Source organism: Malaclemys terrapin, chromosome 2 (genome assembly GCF_027887155.1).
Source record: "Malaclemys terrapin pileata isolate rMalTer1 chromosome 2, rMalTer1.hap1, whole genome shotgun sequence".
NCBI classification, from domain to species: domain Eukaryota; kingdom Metazoa; phylum Chordata; order Testudines; family Emydidae; genus Malaclemys; species Malaclemys terrapin.
The window spans coordinates 178,988,151-179,008,310 of NC_071506.1; the positions used below are offsets into that span (position 1 = coordinate 178,988,151).

At 41.2% G+C, this 20,160-nt stretch overlaps 1 protein-coding gene across 3 annotated transcripts in view; it reads left to right on the forward strand.

The window, feature by feature from the left end:
* GALNT1 (polypeptide N-acetylgalactosaminyltransferase 1) overlaps positions 1 to 18,626 on the forward strand; it is a 211,919-nt gene extending 193,293 nt beyond the window's left edge. For all 3 annotated transcript variants that reach the window (XM_054018826.1, XM_054018828.1, XM_054018827.1), the window contains 2 exons: positions 2,826 to 2,960; positions 17,248 to 18,626. In XM_054018826.1, the coding sequence (XP_053874801.1) occupies positions 2,826 to 2,960; positions 17,248 to 17,394 (282 nt within the window). In that variant the 3' untranslated portion in view covers positions 17,395 to 18,626. The remainder of the gene's footprint in view (positions 1 to 2,825; positions 2,961 to 17,247) is intronic.
* The last annotated feature ends 1,534 nt before the right edge of the window (positions 18,627 to 20,160 follow it).

A 20,160-nucleotide genomic window follows, 5' to 3' on the forward strand; every position in this document is an offset into this window, starting at 1 on the left:
CCTTCCTTCCGCAAATGCGCTTTCAGGCCATGTCAGACTTGATTGCCCCCATGAAGAGCCATCCGCTTACCACAGCCCACATGTGCTGCAAATGAGGGGCCGCATGCACTTACGTGGTCAACCTGCCAGTCTTCATCTACAACCTCTGCAGGCCTGGCTGGCCTCAGACTATATCCCTAGCAGGCACGCCCTGGACCAACTGGTCACGGTACTGAGCCACGTCCTCTCGTCCTTGGACTGGTGACTGGATCCAGAGTTGGTGCTGCAGGGGGTTCCCTTCATGACCCCATCTCCGTCGAAACCAGAGTAAGCGGACACATCGGACCTGGGCTGGGAAGCCAATCTGAGCGAGCTCAACACCGAGGGCTGCTGGCTACACAGCAATCTGTCCCTTCATATTAACGTCCAGGAGTTGAAAGCAGTTCACCTGGTCTGCCAGGCGTTCTTGCCCCCACCTGAAGTACAAGATGGTGCAAGTCCTGACAAACAGTACAGCTGCGATTTACTACATCAACAGGCAGGGCGGAGCCAGGTCTTCGGCCCTTTGCCGGGAAGTGCTCAGCCTCTGGGACTTTTTGTGTGTGACGTGCCATTCATCTGGTAGCCGCCCACCTGTCCAGATCCAAGAACGTCCTGGCAGATGTCTCAGCAGGACCTTCTCATCTCACCACAAATGGTCGCTCCATCCAGAGGTGGCCAGCCTGAACTTCTGCAGGTGGGGGCCTCCCCAAGTGGACCTGTTTGCATCCAGGCAGAACAGGAAGTGCCATATGTTCTGTTCTCTGCAGGGGAGGGACAAGGCCTCCTTGTCGGACGCCTTCCTGATTCTGTGGACGAGAGCGCTGATGTATGTCTTCCCACCAGTGCCACTAATCCACAGAGTCCTGCTCAAGATAAAGCAAGACAAAGCAATGATCATCCTCATAGCCCTGGCGTGGCCTCGTCACCACTGGTTCGGCATGCTGCTGAGTCTCTGGGCAGCCACCCTGCTGCAACCATCTCTTCAGCTGGATCTGTTGTGTCAGAACCATGACAACCTGCTGCACTTGATGGTTTGGCTGCTGTGTGGCTGAGTGCGGACGAACGGGGTGGTCTACTGGTGTCCAGCGGGGCAGCAAAAAATCATCCACTAGGGCTACATATGTAAAGTGGAAGTGGTTCATGTGTTGGGCCGTGGACTGACATGTTCGAGCGGGTGAGGCCCTGCTGCAGGGTATACCGGACTATTTGGCACTTTAAGCACCAGGGTTTATTGCTATCTTCGATCAAGGTACATCTGGCAGCCATTTCAGTGTTCCATTCTCCGATTCAAAGTTGTTCGGTCTTTGCACACCTAGAATGGAGTGGACATGAGCAATACATCTTGAACACCAGTTACAAAAGGTAGGTAACCGTTTTTTACGTTGTTGCACCTAGTGTGAGTCACTTGGACCTGATTCAAAATTAGCTGTAGTCAATGGGTGTCTTTCCAGTGACTTCAGTGTACTTTAAATATCATCCACTCATATCTGTTAGATAGGTGTCATCTAATTACTCCTGGGGGAATTCTGCACCACTACATAATGCAGAATTCTCTGTTTCCCGCACAAAATTGGGCAGAGCTACTGGCCACTACTAGGGACCATTGGACTCTACAGAGCCCAGTGAGCAGAGCGCCCAGCCAGACTGGTCTGGAAGCTGCACACTCTGCTTGATCCTCAATCTCTCAGGGATGGGAGAAGGCCTGGGAGACCTAGCTCTGGCAAAGGGTGAGGAAGGGCAGGGCTGCACCACGCTATGCCCCCTGACAGAAAAGTAAAGAAGTTGTGGGGGGGGGAGAAGGTGCTGGTGTCTGGGCTGGAGGGGGTGCCCCATGGCTGGACTCTGCAGGGAGGGTGGTGGTGGTGTCTGGGCTGGGGGGTGCCCCAGGGAGACAGGGGGTGCTGGTATCTGGGCTCTGGGTGTGCCCACTGCTGGACTCAGGGCTGACGGGTGCCCTGTGGCTGGATCTGGGCTGTGGGGTTCTCTGTGGCTGGGCTGTGGGGGGAGGAAGGTGCTGGTGTCTGGGGCAGGGGGGTGCTCTGTGGCTGGCCTCTGGGGGGATGGGAGTTCAAGGGCTCTGGGAGCCCCACAAAGCCCCCTCCAGCACCCTCCAACTTGAACTGGGTTGTCATCAGCATTTCTTTAACAATGTATTCCTGGGGGAATCTTTTATGCTGTTTTCTGTATTGTTGACATACTTGTTGACAGGTATTTTGAAATACATTACCAAAATAATTGAAACTGAAGGGATTATGTTGTGTTATTTTGACAAATAAAATATGCAGAATTTTAAAATATTGTGCGCAGAATTTTTAATTTTTTGGCACAGAATTCCCCCAGGAGTAATCTATGCAGTAGATATCCTGTAGGATCCCTGGAACTGCCTTCCTACAGATTCTCTCTAGTTGATTTGTCACTCTTGCAAATTCAGACAGAAAAATGCCGTTGAGTTTTAGTTTTCATTTTTACTTTTGTGATTCTCAACTCAGGACTATATTTTGTATCTACTTCTTTCTATAATTTTATTATTTTATTTAAAGCTCTGCATTGCTGCTTGCCACCCTGCCAAAATTCTCCATTTTTATGGAGCTCGTCCTGTTTTACCATTTGGGAAGTTTTTTATCTGAAAAGCTGCCCTATTATTGATATGGTATTTATATTTGTCTCCTAAGAAAACAGTTTTGTATGTAGTGTAAAAAAAAAATTGAAGACATTTTTTAAGTTTAGTATAAGTGAAGTGGTATGTGAACCTGCTGTTTTCTCTATGGAATCCAGTGGATGAACATTATTATTTTTCTACAAAGGTTTTCTCATACACTGCCAACAAAGAAATTCGAACAGATGATTTATGCTTGGATGTTTCCAAACTTAACGGCCCAGTCACAATGCTCAAGTGCCACCACCTAAAAGGCAATCAACTTTGGGAATATGATCCAATGGTAAGTCTTTGTGATGCTGAAATAAGGCTTTCACTTAATTTCTTGTATACATTTTGACATAACTTATGATAAACAGTATATTCCTGTTAATAAGGGCTATTGTATGTTGGTCAGAACAGGGCGCTGTGAGTCAGGATTGTATTTCTAGGTGTCATCAATTCTCTGTTAACTCGAGCAAGTCACTATGCTTCTGTTTATCTTTCTCAAAAACAATTATAACTTTCAAAGTACTGAGTCTTCATGTTTGGAAACTGCTTTAAGATCCTCTGATGAAAGGTGTTAGCAAGACCAGAGGGAAAATTACACTGGCCCAAGGGCTGGAATTTTCTATTTTTAGTCCTGGACCAGTAAAAATAAAACCAACATTAAGGGTCTTGTGATATCTTGCCTCTGCCAATGTTAAAACCAAATATTTTTATTATTAAAGTTGGGTTACTGAATTTTGAATAGTGTAAATCTTTCATTTCTAATCCTGTCATGTTGAGATATAGGACTTTCAAATATCATTGCTATCATATGTCTTCTCATTTGAATGTCAAAGCTATTTTTTAAATCATATATTGAACTGCTAGAGCTAGAAACTAATTACTTACACCATTTGAAAGCTTTCATGTAATATAAATCGGTAATCTCTAACTTCAACAGTTTGTCAAATATCAGCTTCTAAAATCATGTTGCAGTTAAATGTTAGGATAGGGTGAGAGGAGTCGTATTATGTGATTATTATTTTTAATGTCCCATTTTCTGACCAGTGGAGCAGTGAATACAGACAAAAACCTCTTAATTTGAAAACTTTTAAGATCCGCTTCTATACTGGATGACTGTTAGATAATTCCTGTTAAGAAAAATCTTGACCCTGCAACTTAGTAATAGTCTTTGAGGAGGATAAAGGGGATGGAGGAGGACTAATATATACCCTGTTTGGACTTTCAAAAAGCCATTGATAAAGATGCCTCATGAAATATTAAGGTAACTAAGTAGTTATAGCTGAGAGGCTAAAGGGCTGATGACAACTCATTTATTCCGATTTATCTCTAAAAAGAAAGGTTAATGTTATGATTGCTCAAAGGGTCTCTAGCAATACTGATCATGTTTATTATTGATCTATAGGAGGAAATGAAGAGTGAGGTGGCAAAGTTTCTGGCTGACAAAATATAGGTCAGTCAAATCTAGACAACAATTCAGTAACATAGGCAGATGGAATTAAATGTAGACAACTGACAGGAAATGCACATGCAAATGGAAGGAACAATTTTGAACTATTTAGACTATTTAAAGGTTCTTGAAGTGATTGTCTATACAGATTCCATTCTTAGTGAGCATGTAACCAAGATCTGATTCTTTTGAATAATAAAACCTCTCAGTGCTGCAAGATGTCGTTGATGTTTAGTACAATTTGAAAAAGGATGGGTAGACATCAATAATATTATTTGCGCTTATATTAGCTGCAAGGGTTGTGGCCCTTTGGACATAAGGTCCCGTCTATTTGCTGGATCAGAAAGAAGGCATTGTGTCAGTTCAAGCTCATCCTTTTATGTCAAAAGCTCTTTCTTTGTCTTCCTAGTCTCTGGAACCCTGTTTGAGCCAGTATATGTGACCTTCCCCACAGAGTGGTACCTCTCGGGAAGTATTTACAATGTGATTCACCCTAATCATCCCCATTGTTTTTAGTTCCTGAAGGAGCTGTGGTAACCTTCCCCAATGAAGGAAAACACGATCATACTTACAGTCCTTGACCCACAGTGATACATAAATGTAATACTATGTTTTCTCCAAAGATACTGCCTGAGGTAGCAATATCTATCACATTTCCCCCATAAAGCAGAGGGTATACCTAGGGTGCCCGACTGGCATCCTTGGGGAACCCATGACTTATTCTCTGGATTGTGTTTGTTACAATGTCTATCGCAAATATATTTCTGGAAACTCGAGATTGAGTGTGTAGGACATCAAATTCAGCCAGAAGCCTAGATCTGGAATAATTCCTTGATATAAATTGCTAAAGATTCAACAGGTAGAACTAGATTACGGTTTTGGGATTAAAAAAATTAATTGAAACTCTTACATTTCTTTTCGGTGCTACAAAACAAAGGTGTTAAACAGAACAAGAAGAATTATTGGCAATAATTAATCTTTAAAACTGTTCATTCTTTTCTAGTATAGCTATGTTTCCTGCTTAAAAAGTGATGGTTAGTAATGTTACCACACAGAATAGCTCTTCAGAGACTGAGTCTTTTCAACCCTTCTTCCCTCAGTTCAGTTTTTGCTTCCAGGTGTTTTTTCAGTGTCTCTTTAGGTGGTGAGGCAGAGGAGAACCATGATGTCACTCCCCTGCCTTATATCGCTCTTGTGTAAGGCAGGAACCCTTTGTCTTCTAGTGGAAAACCACTGGTATTCCAAAAGGGGAAGAGGGGTATCCGGTACCAGGTGACTTGGACCCATGTCTTTGCATGGCTGTACCAGCCCTTGTTAGTAGACTGTCTCCAGCCTCCACAGGAGGACTAAGACCTTTCACAGTCCATTGTCTCTGCTAATGGCTCATTAGCCCTGTCTGGCTTTTCCATTGTTGTACCTGAAGGGCTGCTTGAGGGTGACACCCAAAGTAACACTTGAAATACAGATACATAGTTAATACTCCTAACATCAGATACAGAAATGATAAAGGCAAACAAATTAGATAATCACATTCAGTAAATCATAACCTTTCCAATGATCTCACATGAGCCATCTTGCATAAAGTATAACTCAGTTATGTCATATTCCTATTATAAGCATATTTTCATAAAGACTATGGGATGAAACATGTCAGATGGATTTGCCTGGCACGTGACCTTTGTTAATTAGCAGGTGGTGTATAACTCTCAGATCTTTCCAGGGAAGCTTTTACCTGGCCGAGAAGTCATAAAGACACGTAAGAGAGCCTGTAGTAAGGGCTCGTTTCCCAAACAGCTGGGTTGTTTTGTACTGTTTTTCCTTATACTTACATTGTATAAGAAGCATCTGGTCTGGGACATTAGATGTCCCAGAAAGGACCTTGTGGTTTATTTGGTTCTGTTAAAAGCCTATTCGGTGATTCAGTCACAACAGTACAGACCTTAGGTGACTTCTTTTTTTGTTTTTATCAGTACATCCCTTGATTGGTTTGCACACTCTAGATATCCCTCTTCCATTTCTCCAGTTTGATTCCTGCCTCCCTCTGTGGAGCACATAGGAAGGTGCCCTTCAAGGTTGCATCTGGGCAGCATTTAATGAGGAAAACATGAAATAACCAAATAAGGCCAAGAGAGGAAAAACACCTCAGTTGTGCCTCAAGTACCTGTGAAGCCATGAAGTATTTTTGCTCTCACTTTGAGAAACCTTCACTATTTCAATGAAGACAGCAGTTGAAACAGTTCATGTAGCTTCAGCAGACAAAAAACAGCCATCTCTTTTTGCACAGACATGAGAGAAGCTCACTCACATGGACAAATGCACTCCCTGAAGCACATTTAGACTAGGGAAAGGAGATTTTCTAGGATGTAAAGGGATTCATTGATAAACTCACCTTTCCTGTGGCCCCTGAAGTGGTAGAATAGTTTGAGTATTTTCCTGGCTGCATTTAATGGATAACCTGCTAGACTACCCACTCTACACCTCTTAATAAAGCCATTTACATCTCTACGAGGTACCAGCACCGCCTGTTTCCTGACCTTATCCTCTCATTCTCTGTGAAGAATGACGCAACCCCCAGTGGCTCCATTGCAGTACTTGGGGGAAAGAGGGCAAAAGGAAACCCATGGGGCTATATAGAAGGGCTCAGATCACTCTAAGGATGCAAAAGTGCAACCATAAATAGTAGTGTTACAAAACCAAAAAAATTAAAACCAAACCTGATTTTAAATAAAGCTTATTTCTTTAATATTGATCTGCGTCAGCTCGCTACCTGAAGATGGTATTTTTCATTTTAATATATTCTAGGCCCCAGTGTAATCTGGTAGCAGTAACTGACTCTCCAAAATGGTATGAGACCCTGCTTCTTGCTGCACGTGTGAGGATCCTCATGACTCTGAACCATTAAAATTAGCAGGGGCACAAATCAGAAATGTAAATGGATGCGAGTAAACTCAGCCTTTTCTAGGGAACTGTGCTGGGCATTTGTGGTAGGTGCAACAACCCACAGGATTTGTAACTTTTTACAGGGAATATTTTATGTGGGCTTTGAGAATCGTGTGCATCTGAAAGAAAATTACATGTGTACCCAGTGTACTGTTGCAAGTTCCACCAGTTCAATCATGAGTGCATATTGCAACAGTGCAATTCTCTGGTGCAATAATGGACTTAAGTTTCATAACATGTAAGTGTAGGAAAGTACTATGTGTTAGTACCGTGTCAGTCAGCTGCAATAAACACTCAGTTGACACACAACTAACATGATTACCGACAGACACATTCAGCCACAGTTAAATTTTGTATTGTATATCAGGCCTCAGTGACACAAACTTCACCCTAACGCATGGGCAGACTGTTTTCCCATACAGATTGTGCGTCTCTCACTCCTGCATGCACCTAATTCCCAGAATCTCTCCTGTCCAGTATATGCAGGCAATCATCTTTCTCAGTCTCTGGCTCCCCAGTGCAGGTAGACCCATCTTCATTAACCCCCCACCTGGGTCCATGCTGGTGACTGGGTGGTGCTTTTGGATGGTATTCTGTTAGGTGATTGATGGAGTAACCACCAGTAAGAGCCTAGCTGCTCTACTTCTGTCTCTGCACGTGGCCTACCTCACTCTGCTGCAGACTTCAAGAAAATAGAGGAAACTCACCAAAAACACAACCTGTATACCAGACGTGTTGCTTTCTTCATCCCAAGCACCTTGGCCCAGTCTACGCAAGTGCTAAGGACCTTGTTATATCTAGACATAGCCAAAACTCAGGTAATCTGGTTCATGAGAAGTTTCGATATTTCAAAATTAAATTTCTGTCTGAATTGGAACAAACCAAATGAAACTGACAAGATTATAAATTTCAAACAGCAGCTGCCAGGGCTCCCAGGATCTGCAGCTCCAGAACAGATCTGCCAAGTGGACTGTCTAAGGACAGGGGACCCCAAGTCTTCCAGACTCCCATGCCAGTTAGCTCTCAGGACTGCCTGTTCTGAAGTTGAGCAGCATGAGGAGCCACATGGCCCAGGAGTGTGCCAAGGCAGACCACATGGTGAGGCTCCCCTAGAACCAGGGACCCTGGAAGCCCAGATTTCCGTACTATAGAGCCTAGACTCTGAGAGCCCTGGCTGCAGCCAGTTCTCCCAAGGTGTTCAGGATTTCCTGACTCCATGGCAGGGCTGCCTTGGAGTCATGAATCCTGGAAACCTGGGTTCCTTGACGCCAGAGTAGTCCACATGGTGGGGTTCCCCAACAGCCGACCAGACAAGTTAGCAGGGAAACAGGCAGGAACCCGGCCTGTGATTCGGCAAAAGTTTGTCAAACCCAGCTTTCTTTTGCAACATTCAGCATTTTCCAACTAAACTGTTTCATCGGAATATTTCCAACTAGCTCTAGTTAAATCCTTTTTATATATAGCAGCCTACTCATATTAAATTTGTTTCTTCATGTAATAGGGGTTGAAAACACCAGTTTTCAGTTGGAGTTTCTTCCAATTGTATAAAAACTGGTGCCTGTCTTCATCTCTATGCTATCAATAATTACCATCTTTCATTGTTATGAAGTGCTGATTCTTAACAGTGCTTACTTAAATCCAAGACAGATTTTGACAGTAACACAACATATAAAGCATATCCACCAAAATTGTGCTGTTGTCATTGTACTTTATTCCAGCCACCTCAATGGGCTTTGTATTGTAGATCAGGCCTCAGAGTGACACAAACTTCACCCTAAGGCATGGCAGACTGTTTTCCCATACAGATTGTGCGTCTCTCACTCCTGCATGCACCTAATTCCCAGAATCTCTCCTGTCCAGTATAGGCAGGCAATCATCTTTCTCAGTCTCTGGCTCCCCGGTGCAGGTAGACCCATCTTCATTAACCCCCCACCTGGGTCCAGTGCTAGCTTTTCAAAATTTGAATCTTGCGTTGTCTTCAATGTATATACGCACAATTACATTGAATATCATTGTACTTTGTTAGTATTTTATGCAAAAAAAACTCATTTTCAAAATATGTATAAACTTGAGATTTCTTCTTTTCAATTACTTAAAGCTCTTGTTTCATCCCTTACTGTGTCATGAAGAATTGAACATTAAACTTATCACAGTCTTAGGACTGAATATTACTTCTCCCAGGCTCAGGTCAAGTATCATTTTGGGGAAATAGGAAAGAAATCTCTCAAGTTTTTTTTTTTTTCTCCTTTTCAAAATGGTGCATGTTAGAAGCTGTTTGGAATACTGAAATTATTCCTAGAGGAGATGGTATAGTGGGCAGTAAATATAGGTGGTCATTAAGGGACTATGATAAATTATGGAATCATGTGGAAAATTAGAGGAGATGTATGATATTATCACATGGATGTCACCACCCCATATGTGATTTATACATTTTAATGTAATTTTTAAATTACATTTACATTTTAATACTGTACATATCACTATTAAAACATCCTTTAGTTTATTTGGCAATATGACATAGGTATGTTGTTTTCTTCACCATACTCATCACATTTTTTACACATTTTGAGAGAACTGTCACAACTTTAAATATGTTTTTTGTGATTGTTAAGATATTAATAACCTGTCCCTGCCAGGCAATGCAAGACTTGATTGGTCACTGGCACGAGGCCCAAGCTGATGTGGAAAGATATTTTTTGTCATATAGCCTTTGTGTATTCTAAAATTAGCTGAATTTCAGACACCTTTCTAAAATTTTAAATGGTTGCTTTCATATTTTTGTTGCAGCTTAATCAAAAAAATATTTTGCCCTGAGCCATCAATAGCTTGCGTATGCGATATTGTGTTCAAGCTGAATAACTCTTTAAGCCAAGCCTCAAAACACCTTTATTTAAAATTACTTTTCATTATATGAAAATGTTAAATGATTTTCTTCATGGATAAGGTCTGTATTTTTATACTATTAATTCTTATGTTGCATTTATCACTTTAAAAAAAACTCTGTAAAATATTTGTAAATTAGTTTTTCTTTAAAGTACACGGCGAATACATTTTGGTGTGTTGTGATACATATGAACATGAGAATTTCCGTTACCAGATAAGTGATCTGTGCAGTCCAGTATCCTACCTCTGAGTGACCAATACCAGATGCTTCTGAGGAACATGCAAGAAACCCAGTAGCGGATGATTATAGAATAAGCTATTCATAGAGGAAGTGCCTCTCTAGCTCCCCCTCCCCCATATATTCATGGTAGTATTAGTGTTTATATTCCTTAATATACTTTTAATCTAATGTAACTGTGGATAGTCCACCAGCAGTTCTCAAAGGTCCCTAGTGCTTCTTGCTAGGAAAGGAGAAGGCAGTCCCCACCACCTTCTCTTTCTGGGGTTCCTGATACACAAGATAAGACCTTTGAGGAACAGAAAGCGAGATTGGGCAAAGATTACTCCTACAACCAACATCTCTCCATCCTCCCTGATGAAACTGTCATGCTTCCTCCACCGTCCTTTGATGATGATGAAAAACAATTTCATCAAAGGTCCCTTATTAAAAGGATAGCAGACTCCTTGCAAATTCCACTGGAGGAGGTTAAGGAGTCACAGTATAAGTTACTTGTTATCCTGCATACATCTTCATCTGTCCGCATCATGTTACCCATTAACAAGGCCTTGTTGGACCCAGCAAAAATATGGCATCCCCCAAACACAATACCACTTGTAAGAGGGTGGACAAAAAAACACTACTTTCCCTCCAAGGACTCAGACTTTTTATTTTCACATCCATCCCCAAACTCTTGTGGTTGATGCTGTGAATTAACATGGCAAAGAGCACCAGGCTAAGTCGACACCATACAAGAAAGATTTTAAGCTACCTTACAATTTAGAATCGCCAATTACCCAAGCCCTCATGGTAAAGTATAGCATACTAATTACTCAAAACTGAATTCCTTCATTGAGCATCTTCCAGCATGCCAGAGGGAGCAATTCCAGGCAATCATCACAGAGGGCCAACTACTTGCAAGGACATCTATGAAGGCCTCTTTGGATGCCACTAACACAGCTGCTCGTTCCATCTCGACAGCAATGGTCATGAGGAGGGCTTCTTGACTTCAGCTCTTGGGTTTTCAAACTATAGTCAAGGACCTTCCATTTGAGGGATCAAAGATCCCTCAAATGGAAAACTGATGAATCCCTGCATACCTTAAAAGATTCTAGAGCCACCTTGCGCTCTCTGGGAAAGTACACTCCTGCACAAAAAAGAAGGTTCAGTAAGTCCCAGATGGTACAGAGATCTGTTTCCTGCCTCCCAGAGGCATTAAGAAACCCGGTGCAAGAGACAATGATTTGAGAAAAAGAGATCAGCTACCTAGCAGGCATCAACTTCACAACCTTTAACCTCCAAACAACTATTTTAATGGGTTGGTTAAGGGTCTGACCACTCACATCCTTATCTGCTGTAACAATCCACACATTTCCCCCACTTCAGTGAGTACCTTGATCATTTCCATCAGAACTGGGAACATATCACTATGGACAAGTGGGTGTTGAAGATTATTTCAGCAGGATACTCTATCCACTTTGTTCCCCCCACCATGTACCACTTCCTGTCCCTCCTCAGGGACCCTCTCATGAGCACCTTTTGCAGCAGAAAATTGACTCTCTCCTCAATTTGGGTGTTAAAGAACCAGTTCACACACAACACAGAGGGATTTTACTCCAGGTACTTCCTGGTACCAAAAAAGAACGGTGATTGGAGACCCATTCTAGATCTAAGATCATTCAACAGATTTGTAAAGGTTCAGTGGTTCAAAATGGTAACTCTTGCAGCAATAATTCCATCACTGGACCAAGGGGACTGGTTCTCAGCCCTTGACCTTCAGGACACTTACTTCCATATAGCAAACCACCTCTCCCACAGAAAGTTTCTGTGATTCTTGAGTCAAGAGCACTTCCAATACCTGGTGCTTCCATTTGGTCTCTCATCTGTGCCCGGAGTGTTCTCCAAAGTCCTTTCTGTGGTAGTGGCACATCTTTTGCAAACAAGGAATCCTGATTTTCCCATAATTAGATAATTGCCTGCTCAAAGGGCGGTCCTTCAAAAAGGCTTGATTGCCACTCAGGAGACCGTGGACCTATTCCTCCAACTGGGACTACAATTAAATGTCTGAAAGTCCACCTTAAATGTGGTACGTTTGGAGTTCATTGGCGCCTATCTTGATTCAGCAACAGCCAAAGCATTCCTTCCTTCATATAGGTTCATTACCCTAGTCAATTTAGTCTCTACAGTCCAAGTCAGCCCTCAAACATTGTCCAGAAATTGTCTCCAACTACTGGGACACATGGTGGTGGGTACCTTAGTAATAAATCACACAAGATTTCATACGTTTAGCCTTCAAGGGTGGCTCAGAACTGTTTACTCACCAAGCAAACACATCTTAAACAAAGTACTCTCGATGCCCTCAGTAGTCAAAACATCCCTCAACTGGTGGAAGAATCTTCATGACATTTGCACAAGGGTCCCCTTTACTCAACCACCCCCAAAATCAGTAATAACAGATGGATCCCTGTCGGGGTGGGGAGCCCACCTGGGCACCCATCCTATTCAAGGCAGGTTGTCTCCTCCTCTTGAGTCCACACTACACATCAACTTGCTGGACTCAGAGCAGTCAGAAATGCCTGTATTTACTTCCTGCCACTGATCGGGGCAGATACAAAGATCATGATGGACAACATGTCATAGATGTTTTACATAAAATGCCAAGGGGGGGAGCTAGATGACCTTCCCTCTGTGCCAAAGCAAAGAGACTTTGGAATGGTTGTATATGACACCCAATCAATAGCTCAGCAGCTTACCTTCTGGGCGTCCAAAACACCACAGCGGATGCCCTCAGCAGACGCTTCTCCCAAGATCACAAATGGGAGATAAATCCCACTGAACTCCACTGCATGTTTCAGCATTGGGGTATCCTACAGATAGACGTGTTCGACACAGCCAAAAACAAGAAGTTTTCCCAGTTGTGCTCCAGAGAGGCAGTCTGAGAGTCAGCACTCCCTGGGAGATGTCTTTCTCCTCCATTGGAACCAAGGACTCTTGTACACATTTTAACTGATTCCCGTAATATCCAAGCACTATGCAAGATAAAGAAAGAAAAAGGTTATTCTTGTAGTTCTGATGTGGCCGGGATGAACGTGGTTTCCTTATTTCACTCAGCTGGCAGTATGTCAGCCAGTCACTGTCAAACCTGTTCCCCCTTTCCTCTCTCAGGTTAAATTCATCATCTCAATCTCAGGGTTCTCCAGGTCACAGCATGGCTGATAGATGGTTTGCATGGTTAGAAACAACCTGTTCTGAGGACATAAAGACAGCGCTGCTGTATAGCCAGAAACAAGCTACTCGGGACACATATATCCAAAAGTGGAAGAGATGTAAACACTTGTGTGACTTGAAACACATTTCTCCTGCATCCTCTCTGCTTTCATTGGTACTAGATTACATCCTAGAGCTAAAAAGGTCAGGCTTATCTCTAAGCGCCATTAAGGTGCCTCACAGCTGTCAAGGCCTTCCATAATACGATAAAGGGTTTTTCTGTTTTCGTTCATCCTACAACAAGAAGGTTCCTCAAGGGTCTTGATAACCTCTTCCCACAAATCAGATGCCCCCCACCGGCATGGGGCCAACTTTGTACGCATGTCTTAAGAGACCTTCCTTTAAAACCCATGGCCAACTACTACTTTCTACACCTGTCCATGAAAACTGCATTTCTAGTAGCCATTGCTTCTGCTCGAAGAGTTGCGGGGAGAGAGGGGCTCTAATGGTGTACCCTCCCTTCAGTCTTTTTTTTTTTATTATTATTATTTTATTTATTTTATTTTAAGGATAAAGTCATGCTACTACCGCATCCCAAGTTCCTGCCGAAAATATCTTTAGTCTTAGATCAGTGATCCCTTGATAATGTTGCCTCCACCTCACTGTGGACACCTTCTGGCTCTCCTGGGAGAGTGATCTCTCTTATGTGAATGTTACAAATATTGATCTCGGTTGTATGCCCAATTGTTTTGTTGTTGGATCTGGGCTCAGATCCTCATTCAAAGGAACAACTGGATCCTGTTCTGGATCCAGAACCACAATCTCGGAGAACTCCGTTAGACATGGATTATTAGAGGCATAGACAACTCTGACATAATACCAGAATGACCAAATTGACAGCACTAGAAAGTGCCTCCCTGGATTACAGGTAAATCTCTGACTGAGTGACATCCTGCCAAATTGGCAAGAAAAGAATGTGCCTTCCTGGATTCCTTGGCTGTATTGGTTAGCTCTGGGCCTTCCATACCAACCTCTCTCCAAATCATGCCTCCTTTCCAGCATCAAACTAGGGACATTTTTATGGGTTTTATGACCTACAGATTCAAGTTATATAGATCACAGACAACCAATCTGAGACATTTGGATTCGAGACGTTCATATCCTACGTTAACGGATCCAGTAACAGGAGACAAGTCCCCTACTCTTAATGCAAGATGTTTTATATGATGAGGAAGAGAAATTTGAAATTCCTCCCCAGACGAATATTTTGCATCATGATCAGGATCCTATGGGCAAATCTTCTCCAGACAAAAACAGAACAGCCTCAGTTTCTTCACCACTGGAGGATGCCATTCAATTCCAGTTAGTCAGAAGAATGGTTTTTACATTAAAATTACCTTCAGTTTTGTTGGAGGAAACTTCGCACCCCATTTTTGATATACTTGGAAATACTTCTGCATACCAGGCTTCTCTGCCCTTTTTGGAGGGTTTATGGCAACCAGCTAAATCAATATGGAATGCCCCATCTTCTTGTCAGCCAATGGCAGAAAGTGCAATGCAAAGATCAAGATGTAGGTATCTGATTGAGGTATGGATCCTGTGTCAGCCTCTATTCAACCTATATGAGAGTACTTGTTACCTTTAAAGCATAAGGGTTTATCTGTTGCATTGCTGCTAAGGGTACATTTTAGCTGCAATAGCACTTTTTCATATACAAGTAGATGGTAAATCAGTATTCTCACATAAGTTTCTAAAGGGTTACTGAACTTTTATCTCCCGGTAAGATATCCTGTTGCAGTACTATCATGGCTTATGTCTCCAACCGTCAAGCCCTTATCTTGTTCCCTATTTCATCTATCAATTTTAAAGCTGCTTTTATTATAGCAATACTGTTGTCCAGGAGGATTAGTGAATTTCATGCCTTACTGATTGACCCTCTATTTACAAGTTTTTATAAGAGCAAGGTAATTCTTTGTTCACATCCAAGTTTCATACCAAAAATCATTTAGGAGTTTGTCAGTTAGTCCCTTACTCTACCAGTGTTTTTTTTTTCCCCAGACCTCATTCAAATAAGGGTAAATCTGAGCTATATTGTTTGGATGCATAAAGCATTTTATTGTTTTATCTCGATTGGACTAAGGATTTTAGATATTCATGCGAATTTTCTCTTATGCTGGTAACTATAAAAGGAATCCTGTTTCCGCACAAACATTATCTACATGGGTTAGGCAGTGAATGCAGTAATAGAAAGTTATAAAACAGCATCACAATCTCTCCCAGCTCACCTGAGAGCACACTCTGCTAGAGTGATAGTGGCCTCAGCAGCATGTTTGAAACATGTTCTGATAATAGAAATTTGAAGAGCCGCCATGTGAAGTTCTGTACATACTTATAAACAATTATTAGTTAGATATTGCAACCACATCAGGGGCACAGTTTGGTAGATCAGCTCTTCAGTCTTTGTTTACTTCGAACTTCTTACCCACCATCTGGTTTAATATGTGTACTACTGACTAAACTATCCCAAAATTGGGAATATGCAGAGACCACCTGAAGTTAATTACTTGTAACGGAGGTTCTTCGATATGGACTCTGCTTGTTCACACACTCTGCCCTTCTTTCCCCCTTTTGTGGAGTCCTATCTTCTAGGGGCTTGGCATTAGCAGTGGAAGGAACCAAGGTGATAACCACTGCTGCACCTCTTTTTCTAGCCATGCCCTCAGAACATGCTCAGAGACTCAGGGCAGGGGCAAAGAGGCACATGAGCATTTGATTAGGTTCTGCTAGTAGAAGACTACACTGTCAGTGTACCAGTCGGTGCACTTCACAAAAGTGTGAATATGCAGAGTCCTTCTTGAAGAACGTTGGTTACAGGTAAGTAACCTTCATTATTGTCTGATAAAGGTCTCTACTAAGTTGCAGAAAATTGTCCCATTTCGTACAGAAAACCAGTAGTGACTAGTTTCTCATTCAAATGGACCTTTTCCTTTTGATTAATACCTTACAGCTACAGGTAAGCTGCTTCATAACTTCCATCTATCCTGACAATACTGTACCAATAGCATCAATTTCTGCCATTGTTCTTTATTTTGTTTCCCAAATGGTTTCTTTGTTCCTGTTGATTGTATTAAAGGCATGGGATCTCAGAAGTCAATGTAGTGGAACAGTGTGAGAGCAAACAGATTTTTGGTCCCACAGCAATCAGAAATGCACAGAAGTTCCTGGGAGATATTCTAAGTGATCATGGTGGAAATAAAAAAAGATTAAGCTACATGTAATCTTAAGAGAACATGTAGATTACTTCCTGAAAGAGTGTTATGCAACTGCTTAAAGATGAAGAGTAAATAAAACTGAGGAAGGATGGTGTGGCTTAAGCACTGGAATGGAACATAGCAGATTTGGGTTACGTTCCCAGCCTTAACACCCATTTCATATGTAGCTTCAGGTAACTCCATTTCACTTGTATATAATGGTGAGGATAACATTCTTTTCTCCCATTGTTTTCATCTTTGTCCGTTTGTTAGGCTTTTCACTGCAGGGATTCTCTACATATGTCAGTGTGTTGCCTAACACAATGGGGCCTGATCTTAGTTGGGGCCTCTGGGTAGTACCATAATACACATAATTTCTCAAAATTCCATCTAACTCAATAGTATCTCTTAGTGAGGTAAGTTGCAAGATTCTTAAGTTTTTTGCCTTTAAATGCGGTGTATTTTATTGAATATTAAATTTGTGTTTCCGTGGTAGTCTTTAAATACACCTTATATGAATTGTACTATTATGTTTAGCACAAAATGCTTTTTAGAAACAAAAGAATGAGTTTTGATATATTTTCTGCCTTGCCTCTTTCTGTAAAATCTTATTTGTTTTTCTTTTTCAAAGAAATTAACCCTGTTGCATGTGAACAGTAACCAGTGCCTGGATAAAGCCACCGAAGAAGACAGCCAGGTACCCAGCATTAGAGACTGCAATGGCAGCCGTTCTCAGCAGTGGCTACTTCGCAATGTCACCCTTCCAGAAATGTTCTGAGAGGTTTTAAAAAAAGGAAAAGATTGACTGGGCTACCTCGGCAAGTATTTTGGCTGTGTCCTTAAGTAGCAAAAAAAGAAGATATTTCTGCTCTGCAGGATGCAAGGTTCATCAGATATTAGAACTCCGACTCTTCTAGCTTTTCAGTAGCTGTGAACCAGCCTTCCTGTATAAGGACATGAAACTATATACATACTAGTGAAACTGCGCACGCTGATGTTTACAAGATTGAAGAGAGTCTCTTTCGTCAAAGGATCATTCTAGAGAACGTTTGGACAATGGAAACATAATCATTGAAATACGCTCTCTGGAGAGCTGCATATCGTTGTAGTTTGCTTGCACATCAGTAACCTCTGCTGAAAGTGCTGTTGTAATGAAGAGACTTCCGAGAATTTTTTTCCTGGTTGGCATTGGTAACCAGTATATTAAATATAGTTACAAAAATAAATGGAACAGAGAGCTGGAGATCACATTCAGTATCATGAAATAAGATTTTTACAGCAAGAAACATGTAAAACAGGGTTTAAAGGAAAAGAAATCAGAACTACGAAAAGTACAATTTGTTATAGTAAAGTATCAGATTTATATGTAGATTTTATACCTCAGTGGGAAAAATAACCAAGTCAAGCAATTCTTTCTGTTTTCAGTTGTGTGATAGTTCATGGATTTTTTTCATGGTGGGTCTGAAATTATTTTGAGCGCAAACAAAATGAGCTTAAGAACAAAAATTTAGCTCTTTGAATGTCAGCTCACTTTTTGTTTTTAATTTGGTTTGTGAGCTGGTGGAATTGTAATGCATCTTTTTATTACTGTCTGAAAACTGGAGGTTTAACATACTGTCTAACTTTTGTCCAGACCTACCATTTCAGTTGTACTTGGGTTGCCAGCTTGTGGACTTTCATGGCCCAACAAAGGATTTTAGTGCATTTTGAACTTAAGTTAACTTGACTGATGATGCTTAGTGCCCAAAACTCATACTACTGTACTACAGATTTGTTTTCACAGCAATAAATCTTTTGTTCTTTATTTGATTTCCACTCATCAGAAAGCCTGCAAAATGATTTATTATTTGGGTAACAGGAGATTGGCATTGCTGAAGGTTTTCTGGACATTTTTTCACTTCATACTCAGATGTGCTTAATTGTCAAGTGCATTCTTAGATTAGATTCTTGAATTGTAATGTTGATCTGCTGCTTTTTTTTCTAATAAAAACTGAAGAAAAAAATGTTAAATTGGCATGGTTTTTAAAGTTAACATAGCCAAAAGCAGTATGACAGTGTACATTACACTAACCTTGCACTTCTGAACTGAATTGCTTTATTTCATTTAAGTTGAACCTTTCTGGACTAACCTAGTCTTGAAAACAAGCCACAAAATGCTGAGTACTCCGTGAGTTTTCTTTTTAAATAGGAAAAAGATTAATATAATGGAGAGGATATTTTGTACATTAAACGTGTCATTGTTTGGCCAATTGTCCTGTGAATCAAATTAAATTTAGACTAAAGCAAAAGATGTTGCAGCTATTGTCTACTGTTGCAGACACTTTAGGTCTGCTATTTATACAGTACTTTAAACAAAGAAATCTATTTTTATGATTTCTTTTTTTGCGACCATTACCGAGAGTTTTCTTATGCACCTTACAATAAATGACCATGGCCCCTGCCTTGAAAAAGCTTGCGATCTAATTACAGACATGATTAAACAGAACAGGGAGCAATATTATGCAGTTACACCACAAAATATAATGCACAGCATGGTGAGATAAAATATTCTAAAATGTAAAAATATTTTTTTTTTTTTTTTTTTGGTGTTGCTCAAATGGCAAGGAGGTTGTGAAGGTTATGGCTTTGGTGCATTATGTCTATGTAAGTATTCAATATGAAGGAATGACTAAGAAGAAGCCTAGAGATGGTTGTAGGATAATTGGCAAATTGGGCACTGAGGCAAATTGACACAATGAAGAGGGTATGAGGGTGGTGATGTAATCGTTTGTATATTTGGTTGTCATCCTTACTTTCTAGGAATTCTTTGGATCCTCTGTGGCCTTTAAACCTTTCTCAAGTTCCTAATTTAGAAACTGTTGTCTTCTGGTTCTACATATTATCCTTCTAATACATAACCAACCACTCCTACAATTGCCAGCTTCTTCCTTTGTTGTTATTGGTATGTGATAGTCTTTAGGGCATTTTTTTTTCCTGCAGTCCTGGTCTGGTGAAATCATTTAGCCCAGAAACAATTTCCCAAACTTTGAAAAATTTGACAATAAAAATGTTCTAATGTGCAGTTCAAATAGCTCATGGTATCCAAATAAGAGAGATTTATTTTGAGATCCAGTCAGGCGGCCCGTTCTCCATAAACTTTTATCCAGCAGCTATGGAGACAGTTTTCAAAGCACTCCATATGTAAATAGCCTCATTGGGAAGTCATAGGGGTGGAGCTAAACTCCAGAAGCTTTTCCTCTCCTAGGAGGCATAAAGACAGTCTTTAGTGCTCCTGTCTGACAGGAATAACATTAAAATATTTTCAGCTTCTTTCAGCCAAGTGACCACATTGAATTAACCTCTACCCAGCTTCATTTCATTGGTCACTTAACTTCCACGTCTCCTTCTTCAATTGGATTTTTCAACATCTCTGTATTTACAGAAGTTATAGAATCATAGAAGTGTAGGGTTGAAAGGGACCTCAAGAGGTCATCTAGTCCATCCTGTGTGCTAAGGCAGGATTAAGTATACCTAGACCATCCCTGACAGATGTTTGTCCAACCTG